Source organism: Carcharodon carcharias, chromosome 31 (genome assembly GCF_017639515.1).
Source record: "Carcharodon carcharias isolate sCarCar2 chromosome 31, sCarCar2.pri, whole genome shotgun sequence".
Lineage (NCBI taxonomy): Eukaryota > Metazoa > Chordata > Chondrichthyes > Lamniformes > Lamnidae > Carcharodon > Carcharodon carcharias.
In genome coordinates, this window is record NC_054497.1 from 3221521 (window position 1) to 3243192 (window position 21672).

The window sequence follows — 21672 nt, forward strand, 5'->3', positions numbered from 1 at the left end:
GCCCAAGAACGGAGAGATGTTCATCAAGGACAGAGGCAATCAGCGGCTGCTGGAAGGAGCACTTCAAAGATCATAACAGAGACTCTGTCTTCAGCGCTAGTGTCCTCAACTCCATCCCGCAGCATGCTACCTGCCACCATCTCAGCACAACCCTAACCCAGCATGAGGTAGAAAAGGACATTCACCACCTAAAAAGCAACAAGGCATCAGGAATAGATGGAATCCCTGCTAAAGCACAGTGCAGAAGCACTGTTGGCGCAAATATGTGGCCTCTCCCTTATCTGGTACGAGGAGAGCATGTTAGGAGATCTTGGAGATTCTGTAATCTTCGAGAAAGGTGACAAGTCTGGCTGTGGTAACTATAGAGGATTCTCCCTGTGGCTGAAGAGCTCCCCAGAGTCTTGATGTGGATTCTGCCCACTAAGGGGTACAATGGACACGATCTTCACTGCGTTAACTGCAAGATAAATGCAGGGGACAACAGCAACCCTTGTACGTGGCCACCTTTGACCTCACAAAAGCCTTTGACATTGTCAACTATGAAGGATTATGAAGCATCCTCCCCCTTTTTGGCTGCCCCAGAAGTTTGTCACCATCCTCTGCTTGCTCTATGATGACCTGCAAACAGTGATCCTGACCAACGGTTCCACCACAGACACAATCCATGTTTGGACCAGGGTCAAGCAAGGCTGTGCCGTCACACCGACACTCTTCTCGATCTTTCTTCCTTGCTGCAATGCTCCATTTCTCCCTCAGCAAGCTCCCCGCTGGAGTGGAGCTAATCTACAGAACAAGCAGGAACCTGTTCAACCTCTGCCGCCTACAAGCCAGATCCAAGGTTGCCCCATCCTCTGTCATTGAACTACAGTATGCAGTTGAATGATGCTTGTGTCTACGCAGACTTGGAGGCCGAGCTCCAAGCCATCGTCAACACCTTCACTGAGGTGTGCGAGAGCATGGGCTTTACACTATACATCCGTAAGACAAAGGTCCTTTACCAACCTGCTCCCTCCACGCCACCCCGAGGATTGCACTCGCATGTGACTGCTAGCCATTTAAGTGAAGTACTGGAGAATGCTTGTAGAACTAACCCAGTGAGGAGTTGATACCTCCAGAAGAGGGGGAAAATGGAATTAAAATTGCCCCACAATTCCTTCTGGACTTTTATAATATTTTTACTGTGATTGATCAGCTTGATGAGACTTGTTGTATGGGGAGAAGAGCTGAGCAATGATTTCATTACCACACAATTAGTAGTTCCTTGTGGTTTTCATTTGTCAATTGTGTGGTAGCACTTTTTCACCAAGTGCTTTCATCAATGTAGCATCTGTTAATGGGGCTTTGCTGTGGGTACCTGTGAGAAATGGTGTGCAGTTAACTTTTGTTTTGCTTATTTTTTGTGGAGGGGTCTTTCTTAAAGTGTTATGGAAAAAAGATTAACCCCATTAAGACTTGTAATGTTTGCCATGAATTGTAAGCTCCTGTCCTTTGTTCCATTACCATCCACCCAGCTGTACCATTTTGTTAGTTATCTCCGATCCATTTACTTTTGCTGCCCTCCCTAAGCCTTAATGCCCTTTTCTTCCTGCATAAACGTCCTTTTAACATAATTAAATTCGGTATGGGTGATTGATATTCCCATGCAGTCTGCCTTGTTCTTTACTAGTTATCCATAGTAATGTCATTATTTTATCTGATACCTGATTCACTTAGGAGACTTTTTCTTTACCAATTTAGTTAGGTTTCATATCTAAAATTTTCATACTTTGCCCTGATCCTGCCAAAAGAAACACTAAATTCGATTTCTCTTTCCCTCTATCCAGGAAAGGTAATGTTGTTTCTTCTACTACAATGAATTCGCGAACCAGAACTAGGAGAAGTAAGTTTGCACCAGAAATTGAACCTGAGAGTCTCCCTGAAGCAAAAAGTGAAGACACTGTTAGTACTGGTAAGCAACAGTTCCGATGGGCCTAGACAGGTAAATAATTCATTCTATGGTGCTATAATCCTTGTGCTCCTGTCATACATGTTGTAAAATCTCTTACAACATTCTTTCAACATGATGGAACTAACCAAAAACTGAATGCGACACTGCAATTAAATTTGAGTTTTATTACCCAAGAGACTTAAAAACTGGCCTTTCATTTGCATTAACCACTAGAACTTTGTCTTCTGAATTAGTTGAATTATTGATTTTAAACTAAAACCATTTTTTAAAAATTGTGCTTATTTGCCTTTTACCACAAGTTTTTGATCATTTAATTTGCCTTTGGGTTTGTTTATTTGACATTCCCCCCCAAAGCCTGTGTTCCACTTGATATTTGAGTAATTTTAAATCTGCCTTTTTCCCCTCTTCCCTTAGTGATTGAAGAAGTACCAGTGTCTAACAAACCCCAAGATTCTTTAGCAAGCTCTACAGCTGATATCAATGGACCAGTGCACGATGTTGCTTATTTCAGGTTAGCCACAAAATTGATATTAGTATGCAGTAACAGTACTCATAGCATTGAAATACAGCTTGGATTAGATGCATCATGTCAACTTGTCAAATCAATTTTCTAAGATTAACTTCATGCCCTTCTAATGTCAGTCAGGAGACGTCAATGTGGAAAAGAATGAACGTCCTAAACGCTTTGAAAACCAAGCCAAGATCTCCTTTTGTAAATTTGGTGGTCTGACTGGATTTATTTTTTTTATATTTTTAAGGCTTCTTTTATTCATCCAGATTTTTGGAGAGTGGTCTCTGAATCTGTCGTGCATTTATGTCTGCATTTTTCTATAGGGCAGTTGGAGGATGGTGATTCAGAAAATAACACCTATTCTTCAATGTATGTCCAAAACATAAGGCTTTTATTTTCCAAATTAGTTACCTGTATTAGACATGAGAGAGCAGAGTCACAGATTGGCTTCAAGGATATTTTGAAGTTTTCCTCTTTCTTTGAAAAGTTCTGCACACAAGCCAGTGAATAATTGCTGATTTGGCCTGCTGCCTTGTATACTAGCTCAAGGCTGTTATTGTTGCATTTGTTGTTGTTGCAAATGTACTTTTAAAAAAAAGCTTAAATATTAGTAGATCTAAAGATCTGGGAAGGAGAAAATGAGTCTCTGTTGCCATCAGCTGTGAACAGACTTGTTAAAAGTTTTTATTTTCTGCAGTGACATCAACTATGAAAGCCCTGTGTACCTGGTGGCATTGTAGTAAAATGTAAATCCCTTAATATTATCTGAAAACTAAATGTCTGGCTTAATGGAGCATTTTATGGAGCCTTATTGGTTGCTAATAGATATACGAATGCAATAAATTCAGCAAATAGCAATGAATGAAGTTTTTCTTAACATTTTGTTAGCTATCTGATGGATCTGTTGGTAAAGTTAGAATGTAACAGCTATAAACCTGAGTGTTCCAGTCGGTGCTGAGTTAGCTGAACTGGATTACAATAGGGCTGCTGCAACATGTCTCAATGCAAGTGATACAGGAGATAAATTGACCACTCTTGATGGCCCTCCAGTGATCTGTGTTGAGAAGTGCATTTGCGTGGGCAATGGTAAGCATGGTTAGCAGCTTTTTAGAAAAGAGGGCTGCTTAGACTAAAAAATGGATCCGTTCTTGTATATATGACAATATCATCTTGTTGACTGACTGAAATTGTGATAAACAAATACTGTCACATTGTAATGGGCACCATGCTAAACCAGAACTAGCTTGGGTACCTGGGATGGATAGTTTTAATGTGAATGTGTTCTTTTACAGAGGAATTGTCATGTCAGAGACTGAGAGTTTGTCTGGGCTTTGCCAGCAGTGGGAAGGGTGGGCTAATACTGCAGAGATTCCAGATGGCGGTAAGATGAACTTTACCAATAAATCCCACTGTCGAAAAGTAATTTGCACAAGCTGGTCTTGGATCCTTTTAATACTGTAATTTTAAAAAATGATTCTGGTTTCAATTTCACTTCACAAAATATGCTCTATAGTATACCTGTTTAATATTTCATTAGTCTGACTTTTTTCCACTTCCTAAATTACATTTCTCGCTGGGTCAATACATTAGTGAGAATGACAGTTACTGATTTAAGCACGTTAAAAATGACATCTAAATACTTATCATTTGTGTACACTTCAATGAACATTCCTTTTTTTTTGCTAGGCAGAAGTGATTAAACATGTTTGTTCAGATCTGACTGTTTAGCTTGGCTTGTTTCTGTACCCTGGTATTGGAAATAACATATAACCAAAAAAATTGCATTGCAGTCCAGATGGGAGGAGAGAGTAGGGAAAGTGAACTTTACATATTTCGATAAAATTAATTTGATACACAAAAACAAGCTGCTTGCATCACATTCTTTTCAGGCACTTATTTGATACCCATTAAATTTCAATGTTTGTGTTCTTGGCCTTGAGATCAGGTTTACGGCAATGAATACTTTTTCCCTCCTTTGCTTCCACTAGGTGGCACTGAGAGATGTGCTACTGACTGGTATTTGAAATGAAGCTTGAAACTATCCATAAAAGGCTAAAGTATTCTTAAATGGTATTCTTAAAATTGCATTCCAAGTGACAGCGCTATTAGATGAACTTGTCTTTTGTAAACCTTCTGTGAAGTATGTGAACTTCCAGTCAGGACATGAGCTGAGTATTCAATATGCAACTATGCCATTTGGAAGTCTGTTGTCACAGTTTGTAGTAGGATGTCAATTAAATTTAGTAATTCAGCAATCAGCATAATTGAATTCTATTGGTTAATCTGCACCAAATGGTCAATCCTAGCCAAAAGGGAATTTTTGACGATTTCTGAATAGAAACATTGATGCAAAGAAAATCTAGCAAGGACCAATCTCTCCTGTTGTCAGAGAAGGAATGGGCTTTGAAGGTTTTTAGTAATAAAAATACAAGAATGTTCCACATTCTCATTAAAGCCGATCTTTTTGCCTCTTTTTCTCTCATTACAAAGTCAGTGCATGAGCAACACTAGCAGGTGCAACCATCTTCCTTTTGTCTCAGGAAAGACTCCAGACATTGGAGGGTTTTGATCCTATTGACCTTTTTTGCTGGGATCCCTACTGTCATTTCCTGTTGAATGCTGACTTGGGCTGTTCTATGGTTTACTACAGTAGGTTTTCCTGAACTTATTTTACAAACAGAATTTTTTTTAAGTAATTTTTCTAACAATCTTGCCTTTTACGCAACTTATCCAACTAAAACTATCATCTCCAAAAAAAACTGCTTTGTTTCAAATTATATTTTTGTCTAGTTAAGGACTTAGTTCGCACAACTGTGGGGCAAGCACGCCTTCTGGTGGCTGAGCGATTCAAACAGTTTAATGGTCTTGTCGACAACTGTGAGTTCAAGACGAGTGAAAAGGAAGTAACCTGCACAGATCTGGAAGGATTCTGGGACATGGTCTACTTCCAGGTATTGACTAAAGGTTTTCTTTGAGCACCAGTCACATATTTTCCCCTTCAAGCATTCTGGCTGAACAGTAGATGGCATAAACTTGAGTTTTTTTTAAACCAGTTGGTGAGCACTAGCTCCACCCTTCACTCATTTTTGCAATAGTCTCCTGAAGAGACTGACTGACTTGGAATACAATTTTATGTGCACTGCTCACCCTCAAATGGCTCCTGAGTAAGACGAATCAACATTGATGAGCAGCAAGAAATTTTAATTTGAGTTGAGGATAAGGGATCAGGCAAAATCCTTTTCCCATTATTCATGTGGGCACACACACACATTAGTCATCAGAAGCAGCAACTGTGGTGACTTCCCATTTCCCCTCCCTGAGGCAGTGGCTGCACCAGGCTATCCACTAGCTCAGCACAGCCTGGGGATCAACCAGGGCTCTTCTAGTAAGTGGTGAACAATAGCAGGAAATGAGGCTCGTGCAAGAGGTTGGCCAGAAATACCTGCTTTGAGGTTTCAGTAAGTTGTAGTGATGGAAGAAGTTTGTAATCTCCTCCTTGTCAATTTATGCAAAAAAAAAGTTATACAAGACCAGGTAGCTACTATAGAGTGACTAGTGAAACCTCAATTTTTAATCCATTAGCTGCAACAATTGTATCAACTGACACATTGACAAACATGAGCTTGAAACCAAAACTGCATGGAGAGGAAGGATTCTCTGTATAAACATGAAAAGGTGCTGCTAGAAAACAATATCCCAATATTGTCTCTTTCCCAGTTTGAAATATAAATGGAGAAAGGAGGTTTTCTTCTTTCCCAACTTCCTGGAAAAGAGACTTTTTTTTTAAATGGGGATTTCTGCCTGCTTATTTTTTTCCTCCTAATATGTTGGTTCTGACTGTTCCTCTTCCAGGTTGAAGATGTAAACAAAAAATTTGAGCATTTGAAGAAGCTTCAAGAGAATAACTGGGAGGAGCAGAATGAGTTGCTATCATTACCCAAAAAAGTGGTTAAGGTAAGGGGCAAGAGATTAGGAATTAGCCACTCCCTCCAGCACAGATGCTACTTGGTGTTTATTCTACAGTGTTGTTAAACTGGCAAAAATAAGAATATTGCTAGTCAGTGAGTACTGGTCAACTTTAAGAATAAATGGGCATTGACAAAAGGTAGTAATGGTAATGCAAGTTTCTTACAGTTTCTATCTACCAAAAACCAGCATCCTGATCATTGGACCAGGACCCATTAGTGACTGGTCTGATGAAGCAGTAAATTCATCCTTTTCCTTTAGAAGCCACTTATATAAGCTGTTTACACACTTCTCCATGCATCGATGTGCTCAAATATATATATTTATTTTATACGTTATAAAAATATAAACCTCCCTGCCAAGTACCCTAACTGTTAGGTTACTGTGGGAAGGTGAAGTAGCCACTAAAAGAAATGCTGTGTGCATGAGTCCTGTTAAGGCTAGAACTGAGTTGGAGGAGTCAGCCAGTCAGACAATAGAAAGGAGTTGATCAAATGTAACTCCCAAGTCTTTTACTCCTGTAATGGATGTACAAACCCTTAAGTTTTTGCTTTGTAGCTTTTAATTTCTATCTTATTGTGTAACCCTGAATTTGGGTAGGGTTAAGATGGCAATATAAACCCCTAACAGCAAGTGTACCAAATCTGTTGTGGATTTGATCGTGTGCTTTGTCTAAATTTGATTACTTTATTCTTCTCTTTTTAGAAAAAGGTTGCCATCCCAAAATCCACAGAGGGCCTTGTTATTAAAGCCAGCAAAACTCCAGTTGCACCGAAGAGCAGTCTTGCTGCTTTGAAGGCATCTATGAAAGCCAAGCTGAAACAAGAAATGGCAGGCTCCAGTAGTAAAGAAACTCAAAAGGATGTTATTGTGTTTGACGCAGGGTTCTTCAGAGTGGAGAGTCCTGCAAAATGCTTTACTGGTAAGATTTGTTCCACAAAAACCAGTTTAGGTGGCTGCAAGTTCCCTACTTAAAAAAAAAAAGCACTGTCAAAACAGCCTTGTTTATAGACCATGATACAGAATGTCAAGATCAGAGAAATTTGATGGCTTCTAAGAGCTGAGCAAAGTTCAGTTTTGGTCTTGCTTAAATGCTGCCAGGCCCCTTATTCCACCTCACCAGTCAGAGGAGGCTGCCTCTCCTGAGCCTAGAAAAATAAAACTTCAGCACTGGGCCTTTACATCTTTGAGTTACTTGTTTTTAGGACCTTGAGCAGCTCTCAGTCTGATATAACTAGGTGGAACAGCCATGGTATAAACCCTGTCTATTTGCATCTGAAACATTCATTTTGGATTCTGCATGCATTGTGGGGTCTGATTTGGATATTTAGTGAGCCTAATGCCTGTTTCCAAGAGTTGATTTTTTTTTTCAATCTGTTAAAATAATTCGTTGCTCAATATTGAGGTAGGAGCTTTAAAAAAAAGTATAGAGTAGTACTGTACAAGTATAATTAGTCAAGAAACAAGGTTCCTAGCTTACATAAATAAGGCCCCGAGCTAGTGTATTTTTTAAGGGAGTAACTAGCTTAATCGAGAGGGATGTTATGGCAGGAGAGCTCAGACCCATGGTATGCTCCTCCTGCAGGATGTGGGAAATGAGGGACGCTTCCAGCATCCATGGTGACCATGTGTGTGGAAGGTGTATCCAAATGCAGCTTCTAGCTAACTGGATTTCGAAGCTGGAACTGCAGGTGGACTCATTGTGGAGCATCCGCGATGCTGAGCAAGTCATGGATAACACGTTTAACGAGGTGGTCACACCGCAAGTGAAGATTACACAGGCAGAAAGGGTGACCATCAGGAACAGTAAAAGACTCAGGAAGATAGTGCAGGAGTCCCCTGTGGTTATCCCCCTAACAGATATACCACTTTGGATACTGTTCGTGGTGGTGGCCTCTCGGGAAAGCAGCAACAGCCAAGTTCACGGCACCATGGGTGGCTTTGCTGCTCAGAGAGGTGGGAGGAAAACAAGTGGCAGGGCTATAGTGATAGGGGATTCAATAGTTAGGGGCACAAGACAGGTGCTTCTGTGGTCATAAACGTGAAGCAAGGATGGTATGTTGCCTCCTTGGTGCCAGGGTCCAGGATGTCACGGGGTGGCTGCAGGACGTTCTGAGGAGAGAAGGTAAGCAGCCAGTGGTTGTGATACACATTGGTACCAATGACATAGGTAAACTGAGGGATGAGGACCTGCAAGCTCTGTACAGGAAGTTAGGCGATAAATTAAAATGCAGGACCTCAAATGTAGTAATCTCAGGTTTACTCCCAGTTCCACATACTAGCGAGAGTAGGAATATGAGGATAGACCAAATGAACATGTGGCTGGAGAGATGGTGTAGCCAGGAGGGATTCAGATTCTTGAGGCACTGGGACCGGTTCTGGGGAAGGTGGGACCCGTACAAACAGGACGGGCTACACCCAGGCAGAGCTGGGACCATTGTCCTTGTGGAGGCTTTTGCTAGTTCTGTTGGGAAATATTTAAATTAGTGTGGCAGGGGTTTGGGATCCCAGGAGTAGGATCAGATTGGTCAGGAAAGTAAAAGCCCATGGGATTCAGGGTAATGTGGCAAACTGGATTAACGGTTGGCTTTGTAACAGGAAACAAAGGGTAATGGTCGATGGATGCCCTTGCAAATGGAAAGTTGTCTCAAGTGGTGTTCCACAGGGCTGTGTTGGGACCCTTGCTGTTTGTGTTATATATTAATGATTTGGACGTGAGCGTGGGGGCACAATTGGAAAATTTGCAGATGAGACAAAGATTGGCCGAGTAGTGGATCGTTTAGAGAATAGCCATAATCTCAAACGATATCGATGGGTTGGTGGAGTGAGTGGTAAAGTGGCAGATGGATTTTAACATAGAGAAGTGTGAGGTCATGCATTTAGGGAGGTCAAACAGTTACAGGGATTAAACAATAAATGGGAATATACTAAGAGGGGTAGATGAAGTGAGAGATCTTGGTGTATGAATACACAGGTCCCTGAAGGCAGCAGTTCAAGTAGACAAGGTTGTAAAGAAGGCATATGGAATGCTGTCCTTCATTGGCAGAGGTATAGAATATAAAAGTAAGGATATAATGTTGGAATTGTATAAAACACTGGTGAGGCCACAACTGGAGTATTGTGTGCAGTTCTGGCCACCACATTACAGGAAGGACGTAATACCTCTGGAGAGAGTGCAGAGGAGGTTTACAAGAATGTTGCCAGGGTTAGAAAAATATAGCTACGAGGAGAGATTGGATAGGTTGGGGTTATTTTCCTTAGAACAAAGAAGGCTGAGAGGTGACTTGATTGAGGTGTACAAAATTAAGGGGAATAGATAGTGGACAGGATAAAATTGTTTCCCTTGGTGGAGAATTCTAGAACCAGGGGACATAGATTCAAGATAAGTGGCAGAAGGTGTAAGGGGGATATGAAGAACTTTTTTACGCAGAGGGTAGTGGATGTCTGGAATTCGCTACCCAAGTTGGTGGTAGTGGCAGAAACTCTAAACTCTTTTTAAAAAGTACCTGGATCTGCACCTTAAGTGCTGTAAGCTGCAGGGCTATGGGCCAGGTTCAGGAAGGTGGGATTAGAAAGGGCACCTGGGTGTCCTTGGGCTGGCATGAACAAGAAGGGTTCAATGGCCTTCTGTGTTTGAATTTTCCATGGATCCTGGGCAATGGTAACATCCAATATGACGTCCAGGTTACATGCAACAGATTAGTGAGGTTTGGAAGCGTTCTGGGTGTCATGTGTGTTATCGTAAACTGAATTTCTCTCCCAACGAGTTAAACTCTAGTGGGGCACAAGCTTGGCTATGCTGCAGCTATACCCAGCGTTTGTGTTTTTTTGTAGTTCATAAAAGCAGAGTTAGCAGGGGTGGTTTTAAAATCACAACATTGAGGTGTGAATGAGTTATTTTATTTGACAGCATGTCTGTCTTATAAATAGTTTGGTAGTACAGAGCTTGAGTATTGCTGAGAAAAGATGTATTGAAGTTTTTCATCTTGTATTCTTCAGGACACTTCGTTAAAAATGCCAATCTAGGGGGGATAGGTTTATTTATACTGTACGTGAAGAGAGTGCTGATTGGTAGAGGCAATGCCATGGAGAATGCAGCAGTGATGGTGACTGACAGTTAACTGCCAAGCATTGTTTGAAATTTAAACCAGGCAGCTTGACACTGGTCGAGGCATTGTGCTGAGGAATAAGTCAGGGAATGGCACAACCTTGTGTTTAATAGATGTGTAGAGAAACTGTCTTCCCCTATTTTGGTATTCTTGCAAAGTGTCCTGAAGAACGCAAGACTAAAAGCTTCAACATGTCTCTTTTCTTCAATGCCCCTCTTAAGTAAATTAAATTATTGCTACCTTTGTCCTTGCTGTTTTTCTATTCAGTGGTAATTCCACAGAAAAATAAGACAAATTAATGTGTTCACGTGGCAATTTAAAAAAATAATTAATTCCTGGGGTGTGGCTGTTGCTGGCAAAACCAGCATTTATTGCCCAACCTTAGTTGTCCTGAGAAGGTATTAATGGGCTGTACTCTTAAACTGCCACAGTAGTGATTAATGCGATTGAGTGACCTGCTAGATTAAATATGTTGGCGTGGGACTGGAGTGGCATATGGACCAGATATGGATTACAGATTTTCTTCAAGGGCATTAGAAAGTTTAACTGAATTCAAATTCTCAGATTGCCATGATGGAATTCAAACTTGTTCTCTGGATTATTAGTGCACTTGTCCTGTCACAACCACTACACTAAGACATTCATGCCAAGGAATAGCCAAATTATCACAAGCATAGAGATGAAACCAATGTTGAAGGAAATAAACCAGATAAATAAGATGACATGGAAAAATTGGTGTTTGTAAACTATCAATTTATAACTTTGGGAACATATACCAAATAGGCACATCAAATCAACAGTTGGTTGAAAATTGAGTCAAATCTGTGCACAGCAATTGCAACTAAATCTGGTTCTAATCATTCCCTTCCTGTCCTATCTAGCTCTGACATGCTTTAAACACACTCTCAAATGAACTGGTTGATACCGACATCCTCCAGTGTTTAAAAATGTTCCTTAATTGTAATAGGATCAGGAATTCCAATGCTGCGGGACTCTGGAATTGTGTCCAATGCAGACCAGGTAAATCTCAACACTGATCTAGCAGTTCTGGAGCCTCCATACCAAAACAAATGATAGTACTTGTGCTTTCAGTATATTCCAAGTAGCAAATTTGCAACAAAATTTAGGCTTGAATGCAAGTTGTTTGATGCGTAGAGATTTGAAGTGACTGACTTTGAGATCGCAAATAAACTCATTTTAACTAATGTTTGTACAGCATCTCCCAACACTTCTATGATCCATCTGGCATCAGGACAGCAACCGAAAGAACAGTACCTCCCTACGAAAGGTGTGTGCAACACTGCCCCTACCTCTCCCATGCCCTGTATAGGTAATGGGCCAAATCAACAGACTTCAGAAAGAAAGGCTTCAGAAATCTTGCCAGAGACTGAATCACCTCTAACAATGAAAAGCTCTAACAATTCCAAGGCTGGACAGAGGTGAGTCTAGCTTACCTCACTGTATTTTGTTTCTATATATGAAAAACTAAAGATGAATACTTATACTGGCTTCTATTTTCTGGGTCTCTGGAGTCCTGTTGGTCTCTGAAAACAGTGCTGGGCCATAGTATTAACTTACCTTCTCTTGATCTTGTCTGTCAGATTGGAAGTTAGTGTGTTTAGTTGCGTAGGTAATGTGGTGTTCTTAACTTTTAAATTGGCATTCCTAAAATTTAAAATCATTTGCAGTCAGGAAGTTGCTTTGTTTGGTCATTTTAATCTGCGCTGTGACCCATTCTTCATTTAAAATGCCGCCACTTCCTGGTGGCCAACAGTAGAAGCCAGACCAAAAACAACTTTGGGTTCCCCTCTTGGCCAGTCTGAAAAATCAACTTCTGTTCAAATGAATGGAGGCATCCAGGAATACACATGGGTTGGTTGTTATCTGAACAACTCTGGATAACAGTTGTTTATTTTCTTTGACCTGAAGGTGTCTCCTGGATAGATTTTTTTTAAAGCACTTGTGCAGATGATCTTCCTTTTAAACTAATTGGGCTAAATGGCTTTTGCATGGAATATTCTGGATCCATCTATTAGAGTGCACAAAGCTGGGGCCAATGCTGTTGTTTTGTGGTGGGAATAAAACAGTGAACCAGCTGTTATATTCTTACTCTTTTATGTGCACATCAATTGGAATGAATGAATAACTTGGAGGCTTTTCTTGTTCCAAGCAACAGCTATAGGAGTATAGCTTTATTCTCTCTGGAACCAGGAACTGGTAGCAAAGGAATATTTTAGTCCCTGAACAACTTAATTGCTTATATCTAGTTATCAGAGGACCTCCTCTTCTTTATGCTATTGGATGACGGATGCATTTTTGTAGCTTGTATCTCCACTGGGCATTTTCAGTTTTTTTAAGCATGGCAAATTGATCTGTTAAGCTGTAGTTATTACATTTATTCCAGGTCTAGTTAAAATTTTAACGTTTTGATTTTTGGGTGAGATCATCTTGTGTCTGTACTAAAGCACTTGTTTTGTTAAATCCTGTGCTACACAGTGGCAGGATGCAGATTCGTGTATGTAGTTCATGAATAGTTCAACTTTTCTGCAATCGGGAGCACTGAGCAGTTTGAAGAACATTTGAAAATTAGAAGGAAGTGATGTCTGCCAATGGAGCAAACGTGCTGCGTAGCTAGTTATTCAATATATGACTCTTTCCTTTGTGATTTCTAATGAGCATTTTCTCTGCCTAGCACTGCACAAGAGGCTGTCTGTTCTGGAATGAGCCCTGAAGAGGTAAGATGAAATAGTTGGTGATTTATTTCTTAACTAGCATTTTTAAAATGTTTTCTATTCTAATCTAGTGCCAAGAGATTGTCAACTGTATTATGAGTGGCTGTGCTCAGAATCCACGCTGTACCACTTGGAAATTTGATATTGGAAGAGGGCTGGAAGGAAGTTACTCAATCACTCTTGGCAAGGGTTGCCTATAGATAGAGGATATGGAGCATAAACAACCAGCCTTTTGCCAAATGGAAATAGTCATACCAGAACATGGAATGGTTTGTCACAGGTGGCTATTGAGGTAGAAACATGGCTTGATAATTACTTGAAAAGGAAGAATGGGGAATTGGTTGAGAATGGGGAACTTTAGAGTATGGACACTGAACAATTGGTGAATGCTCTTCTTTTATATCTTGCTGAGCAAGGATGGGCCTAATCTAGGGAAGTTTAAAGAGCCGATGCTTGAACTGTTTTGCCTTGGATAGGTGGAGTTATTTTCCCTCTTCAGAAATTGAGCTGAGATGAAACCACTTCATCCAGCCTTAGTTGCCAAGGTCTGGTCTTGGTAATATTGATTTGGTTTTGAGGCTGTCTGCTATCTGGGAGAGGATGATACTTGAGGGAAATTCAGCAGCTTTTCTAAGACTTTTCTCTTATGTGCCCTAGGTGAATGCTTCACCTGACTTTGCAAAGTATCTCCAGCCCAGGAGCTGTGACTTGCCAGAGACACCACAGTCTCCATTTCATGATAATGGGTATGATGCCAAATCCATGTGCACCAAAAGAAATTCTACACGTGATGTTAGGAAATCGGAACTGTCGTCATCTCCATTGGAATTTGAAGATGTGGAAATGAAGAGTCCAGTGAGTGAGCAACCTTCACCAACTGGTGCTCGTCCAACTCCACAAGAGGAAATGCTTCAACAAACTAATAGTTCAGGTAAATGAAATTGTTGCATGCTCCTCAAGCTGGGAATTGGTGTGTATTGCTGAAAAAAAGCTTTTCGTCTTGCACTCATCAGGATGCTTCGCTAGAATACCAATATAAGGGGAAAACAACAATGTATACTTTGTGAAGAGAGTTCTGATTGGTTGGCTAGTGATGTTACCATGGAGAATACACCCATGATAGTGATTGACAGTTAACTGCCGAGCATTGTTTGAAGTTTAAACCAGGCAGCTTGACCCTGATTGGTCAAGGCATCGCCCTGAGGAATGAGTCAGTGAATGGCTATCACTTATTTTGTTTAGCTGAAACAGGCGTAATGTGTATACATGTTCTTTTTGTCTGCAAAGACAGGCAGACAACAGCAATTAGCTAACCAATCAGCACTCTTCAATACACTATAAATTGTTGTTTTCCCTTTATATTGGCATTCTTGCAAAGTGTCCTGATGAGTGCAAAGTGAAAAGCTTAGACATGTCTCTTTCTCATCAATACTCAAGTTCTGTTCTATCAAACACCGAATTGGTGTGTCAAACAGAAAAGATTAGAATGATAAAAGTGCAGTTCGGGTGGCTGAGAAACTAATTTGAACACTAAGAAGCCCTGTGTCTAATGCATGACCATTATACTGCAGGTGTTCAGAACAACTTATTAGAAAGTGAGAATTGGACATCCTGTTAGCCTGAAATTTGCAACTATCCTGATCTGCAGTTCCTACAGTTACCTGTTTAGATCAGTAATTTCATGTGTACACAGGTTTGCAGCTGACTATTGCAACTGTGCTTTTAGTCTATGCAGAAGCCACAGCATATTCACTAGATTTTTTAAATCAGCTTATGAAGAATACTTTGTTCATCTAATGCCAAGTTCTAATTCAGATGTATATTGAAGGCACTGGGCTAGTTGGTGAAAATATGAACAAATGAACCCTGCATCAGATTTGAATCCAGGCTAGAATTGGTGGGATGAAATATTTGGTGGATTTCCTTGTATCTGCTGAGGTTTAACATTTCAGGCTTAATTTGAGATTCATGTATCTGATACAACAGGTGATGAGTACAGAGGGGAGGGTGGAGTTTCATTCCCCTGCATTGGAGATGGTGACTGAATATTTGGTTTAAAAACACCATTAGCAACCCAGTGGTGAAGGCTTCAAATTGTTCAGCTCAGTGGGTTGGGAATCTGTGAGCTAGGACCAGAAAAATGGTATAAAAATTTTATTTTGCAGCTTTTGAAGAATATTGATGAGACTTGAAAGTGTTGGTTCCATTGAGTTCTTTTTTGGTGTCTGACAGCATAAATACATTCTGATAAACCAGTCTTCATGATTCTGCTTGGCAGTGGATGTCATGCTTGCTTCCCCTCTCCAAACATTTTACCGTACTCAAAGAACTGACTGACTTTGTGGCTGTAGATTCATGGGTGCTGTCAGGCACTAAGTGACCATTCTGCCAGTTAGGATCTAGACTGGGTCTCTTCTGACTGCAAGTGGTGCAGTGCCACAGCTAAGGCCAATCCTGAGCCAGTCTACATCCACACCTGCCCTTTTTAGAGAAAACCATAGCTTGCTTTTCCTGAAGGCCGGTAATGGCCAGCTCCATGGGCTCGGATTGGTTGAACCTTTGCACCTCCCTGGTCTGATGCCTTCGTTCCTCACTCTAGTAAGTATGCTTATCGCCTGAACTCAATCAGTGTTTAATTAAGCAAAAAGGAGCACGTGTAGTCTTATTTGACCTTGGCAGGCCCAGGTGTATCTTCAGAGAAGAAACTATATGATTCAGATAAAACAGTTGTGCCATTTGGATCCAAATGCAGCATTTGTCCCGTGATCAATTGGCTCTGACCAGACCAGATCTGACTGCCTTCAGCTCATTCTCAGTAAGCAATTAACTGAAGATGTCCTGGAGCAGGCTGAAATACCAGGTTTTTTTTTCCATTCGTTCATAAGATGCAAGCATTGCTAGTAAGGCCATCATTTGTTGCCTATCTATCCCTAATTGCCCTTGAAGGTGGTGGTGAGTTGCTACCTTGCACCACTGCAGTCTGTGGTGTTGGTGTGCCCACTACTAAGTGTGTCCTGGATCCTTGACCTAGTGACAGTGAAGGAACAAAGGTGTATTTCCACGGTCAGGATGGTGTGTGGCTTGGAGGGGAACTTGCAGGTGGTGGTGTTCCCTGAGCCCATTGCCCTTGTTCTTCTAGGTGGTAGAGGTCACACATCTGGAAGGTTCTGTTCAAAGAAGCTTGGCAAATTGCTGTGCTGCATCTTGTAGATGGTGCATACTGCAGCCATTGTGGAAGAAGTGAATGTTTTAAGGTGGTGGATGGGTTGTTTATTAAAAAGCTGCTTTGTCCTGGATGTTGTTGAGCTTCTTGATTGTTGGCACTGCACTAATCAGGTAAGTGGAGAGTATTCCACCACGTTCCTGACTTGCGCAGAATTCCCAGCGTCTGATCTTCTCTTGTAACTGCAGTATTTATATGGCTGGTCCAGTTATGAATTGGTCAATGGTAACACCAAGGGTGTTCCTGATGGTTGATTCAGCAGCGGTAATGCTGTTGAATGTCAAGAGAAGATGGTTAGATTCTCTCTTTGGAGATGGTCATTGCCTGGCATGGATGTTACTTTTTACTTATCAGTCCAAGCATGAATGTTTCCAAGTCTTGCTGCATGATGGCACATACTGCTTCAGTTTGAGGAGCTACAATACTGAACATGAAATCATCAGCAAATATCCCTGCTCCTGACCTTATATGATGGAGAGAAGATCATTGAAGCAGTTGAAAGATGGTTGGACTTAGACAGTGCCCTGAGGGACTCCTGTAGTGATGATTGAAACTATCTTTTGTGACCTTTATTTATCTGTGGTTTTGTTTAAAATACACACACTAAACTGTTCACATTTTTATGACATCAGTAATTGAATGCTACTTGGGTCCTGATGCAATTCTGCAGTAACTTCTGTTGTAACAAATATCTTTATATGTATTATAAGGTTGAATTTTTTTCTGGACTCAACTCCTTAGCAACCAAGAAGTTCATTAACCTGCAGTGCTTCAGTGAACTTGTCAGATCAAATTGTCTCAGCTTTAATTCAGCTCTTCTGCACTGTCAGGCGCAGTGACATGTAGCCAGTTCTGATTGTCTCAGTTGTTTGCTGTGTTCAACCAAGTATTGCAGTGGGCGGGGGTACGGTAGTGATGATGGAGAATCAACCAAGATGGATGGCCAAAGAGATGTTGGTGCTTAATTTTCTTTTAAAAAAAAAAACTAGAGTGAAGACTAATGACATACTTGCCATAGTAATTTTATTTCATACGAAACAGAGCTACTGTCCAATGTACAATTTCATAGTCTCTCCAGGTGGCCCCTCAGTGTGATAAGTTAAATACCAAGAGTAGATGAGCAAAAACACCCATTTTCTTAAGTAATGGCAAGAAAATGCCATTCATCCAGTAGTCAGTACTGTTGCTGTCAAGGACATATTTTATCTGTGCCCACTAGGAGTCAGGACTTTCAATATGTTTATCTTTCTGCTTCATATCGCTCCTCATTCTTGTTTATTTTGTCCTTTCTTAGGTCGGGCTCTTAGTTCCATTTCAGCCACACAAGGAACTCCTTCCTTCAGTTCAGTTAATAATCTGTTGATTGCAGGAACTACTCTCCATAGTGTGGTAAGGAAATGATCACTGCTGTAATTAAGCTGATTTGCTTTCCACTGTTTCTCATCACTGCCCAGGCATTCGGCAGATGACTCACTTTCAGATCTCAGCAAATGCTGCTCTGAAATAAGTCATCAAGTACAGGTCAGTGGCCTGGATTGTTGCTGTTCTTCATCCTTTTGGAATTCTTCCCCCTCCTTTAAAGCTATATCTTGTAGTAGTGTAATTCATTCATGGTGGTGCATAGATAATTTTCTCTTTAGGCCCTTAAATGTATTGTCACAATCCAATCCATGCCTATCCATTCCTCCATGTACCATGCTTGAACTCCTTCAGTTTCCAGAGTTTCGTTTGTGACCGTAGCCAAGATTCACTGTCTTTTGCTCACCTCACCTCTGCAATATTCACCATAATCACTTATCCCATGCTGTTTCACCTCTGGCCCACTTCTGTTAAGGGACAGGTTGTTAGACTAGATGTGTATTTCCCTGAGTATAGATTTCCTCTGGTGAGGGTGTCAAAAACAAGGGGGCATAGATTTTTTTTTTATTAGTCATGGGAATTAAGAGTTAATAAATCAAGGTGGGTGAATCGAGGTAAGATGTGGTTCAGCCATGTTCTAACTGAATGGCAGAAGCCACTCGAGGGCTGAATGATCTTCTATGTTTCCAGCCCCCTACCATACTTTCAATATTCCTCCCATTGGTTGCCATCCCTTTTTTCTGCCTATACATGGTGCTTGTGGACTCTTTCCTATAGTCGTGGTAAGCAAGTGCAAAGTAGTTGAGCAACTTGTCCAGGTTACTGTTTTAAACCTTAGCCTGGGAAGTGTTGTTGGGGTTCTCACCAGTCTATATTTGCATTGGATTCTCCTGAGTGCATTTAAAATGGAGGTGGATCTATAATCGGAGGTGTAGATCACAGCTTTTCCTTTTCCTCCTCCCTAGCCTGGAGGTGCCAAGGATGGTTTTGAAAAACTGCCTTCCTACCTGAAATTGCTCAACTGTTTGTTTTATTCCTGGAATATGATTAGTATGTGTGACTCATTGTGCTGAGAGGCAGTTTAGTTCTTGCTCTCTACAAGGCAAAATTTTCACCCCTTGTATTCAATCTTGGACTTTTGTGGGAAGGTGAATCTTTTTCTGCTCAATGTGCTTTGTTCCTACAGTTAGATTTCCACTGCAGATATGATTTGCTTTAAAGCTTTCAGGCCTTAAATTGGATGCCTAAAGAAAATTCAGGATATTTTTAACTTTGTTCAGCTAATGCAAATGTATACAAATTTAACAACTCTTGTGTTTTTAAGCAATCTACAGGAAATTGTATGAGTCCCTTTGAAACAATGGTTGGGGGAGAAGATCGACGTGTGCTTCCACTTCAAAAGGCCCTTGAGGATTTGATATCATTCAGTCCCAGTGGAACACCTCAATGAAGACTAGAAAACCAGAGACGAGAGATCCATTGAAACTACTGGCCTAGCTTTCACTGTCTAGACCATGAAGGACTTGTAGCAAGACACTTCATAACTGATGACAATATTATGAATTCTAGCTGAATGGAGATTTTCTCTTCAATGAAGAAAAGCACTGAATACCAAAGATCAAAGCTATATTTGGTGCCTAATTATGCCATTGACTATGAGTTTTCAAATTTAGTTCTCTTGGGGCCACAACTCAACAGAGTTCTGGCTGTTCGGGCCTAATGCTTGTTAAAAATTCATGGATTGTATATTGCCATTGGGCAGTGATATGTCAACAATCTGCAGTGACATTTATGCACTGACTCGGTTAGTTTTCCATTCAATGTTTTTGACGTAAGTATATCCCTTTATGATAGGTGTGGATTCATGAGTTATTCTAGACTAAGTGTGAAGGATATAAAAGAAAAGGCAATATTGTGCACGAGCGGTGCGGCTGTAGGTTTGATTCTCGTCCGTCCCTACCTTTCAGGCCCTCAATTGTGAGCTCCAAGTTATGTTGCCAAATGGCAGGCCGTTAATCCTTGCAGGAAGGGAGAAAATATCAAAGGAAATGTGGGAGCCTTTAGTTCCCCCCTCCTCCCCCCCCCCATCCCATGTGCCATCTCATCCAGGGCATCAGAAGGCAAGCAACCCACCCTTAAATGCACTGAATAAATAACTCCAGACAAATGGGGAAGAAAACTTAATTGATACCTCCATGAAAATATAAATAAATTGGCAGAACTTGTGTCGCATCTTGAGAGCTGGAGAATTGGTGAATTTATTAACCTGGAAAACTGCCTTTTTTTATTCAAGGTTAATATATGGATCATTGCACAACGTGCAAACACTTGGCAGCTAATATTTCAATTGGGTTTTTGAACAAACTCCATTTCAGGAGCAGGCAAGTTCTGGAAAGGTGCATTTCAGCAAGTGAGCTATGCAGCAGACTTCACGAAGCATTTTAACTCTTGAGGTGCCGTCTTCAGGTGTCCTCTTAATGTCTGATGTCTGTCATTTGCTCCTCTTTACAAATATGACTGAGGCCTTTGTTGGTTGCAAACACCTATTCTGCCAAGTGACCATCCATAATGTAGTTGGTGTAATTTTCTTTAACAACTTGAGTTGAACTCCCCTTTGCTATTGTAAAAGTTATTTCCCTTTAAAATTGAAGCGTTTTATCAAAGTATAGATTTGAGAGTCTTCCAGAAGTAACAAATTTTGTTTTTTTAAATCTGCCTGATTGGTGCTAAAACGATTGTAATCATATAGGCTATCACCCACTATCAAGTTTAAAAATCCTGTGCTTCTACAGGAGTCCCATTCAGTCCCTTGACCATAAATAAAACTAGAACAAAAACAGAATTACCTGGAAAAACTCAGCAGGTCTGGCAGCATCGGCGGAGAAGAAAAGAGTTGACGTTTCGAGTCCTCATGACCCTTCTGTCGAAGGGTCATGAGGACTCGAAACGTCAACTCTTTTCTTCTCCGCCGATGCTGCCAGACCTGCTGAGTTTTTCCAGGTAATTCTGTTTTTGTTTTGGATTTCCAGCATCCGCAGTTTTTTTGTTTTTTTTTATAAATAAAACTAGGTTCTCCAAACAAATGGAACCTGCCAAACTGTTACGCTATGTTCCTGTACTGGAAGATTTTATCGTGTTGGAAATTTTCTAGTGTGGGGTGTACATATTCCCTGTCAGTTCCCAAAGACTGCACAATTGAAGTCGTGCATTGGATTGATTACACCTATTTCCTGTTTAAAACTAACATGACTTGCTTGTTTTGATCTCCACTGTCCCAAGTTTCTAATCCCAGCGGTGGCAGATGCAACGAATGTGTATTGTTCTATTTTTGTATAGAAATTTAAAAAGAATAGGATGAAAATTATGCAGTTACCAGTTTCTTATTACGTTAGTGAGGAATCGCTTTCCTACATATAAGTTTTGCGTGTCTATTGACCTAAAATAAAACTGCATAGTTCAGTTTGGAACTGTTTTAATTGAACATCCCCAGAGCTGGACACTGTTGGATTGGTTTCTCATCTTTTTGGAACCTTGGGTTCATATGTAATCAAGAAGGAGATACAAAAGACTTACCTGCTAGTCTTTGAGCTCTTCATTTTAAAACGTCTCATTGTTTAACAACATCTGATGGTCTACAATGAGCTCTGTTAGAAAAGCCTTAAAATGCTGGGGTTATGTGTTACAAAAGTTGAGTCTGAAATCTTTGCGTTTATTGCATGTTTGTTTTAACCATTAAGCAGAAGGGTCTCTGTTTGAAGCATTTTGTCCAGTGTCAATTTGACTGTTTCTGTTAGGGTTTTGTTCTACCTACATGACTGGGAGTG

At 40.7% G+C, this 21672-nt stretch overlaps 1 protein-coding gene across 1 annotated transcript in view; it reads left to right on the forward strand.

The window, feature by feature from the left end:
* Positions 1 to 20691, forward strand: part of dlgap5 (discs, large (Drosophila) homolog-associated protein 5) — a 44777-nt gene extending 24086 nt beyond the window's left edge. The window contains exons 8-18 of the mRNA XM_041177519.1: positions 1824 to 1948; positions 2363 to 2459; positions 3752 to 3840; positions 5250 to 5410; positions 6312 to 6413; positions 7131 to 7347; positions 11751 to 11973; positions 13227 to 13269; positions 13924 to 14197; positions 17784 to 17878; positions 19173 to 20691. Coding sequence (XP_041033453.1) covers positions 1824 to 1948; positions 2363 to 2459; positions 3752 to 3840; positions 5250 to 5410; positions 6312 to 6413; positions 7131 to 7347; positions 11751 to 11973; positions 13227 to 13269; positions 13924 to 14197; positions 17784 to 17878; positions 19173 to 19298 — 1552 coding nt within the window. The 3' untranslated portion in view covers positions 19299 to 20691. The remainder of the gene's footprint in view (positions 1 to 1823; positions 1949 to 2362; positions 2460 to 3751; positions 3841 to 5249; positions 5411 to 6311; positions 6414 to 7130; positions 7348 to 11750; positions 11974 to 13226; positions 13270 to 13923; positions 14198 to 17783; positions 17879 to 19172) is intronic.
* Positions 20692 to 21672: the final 981 nt, after the last annotated feature.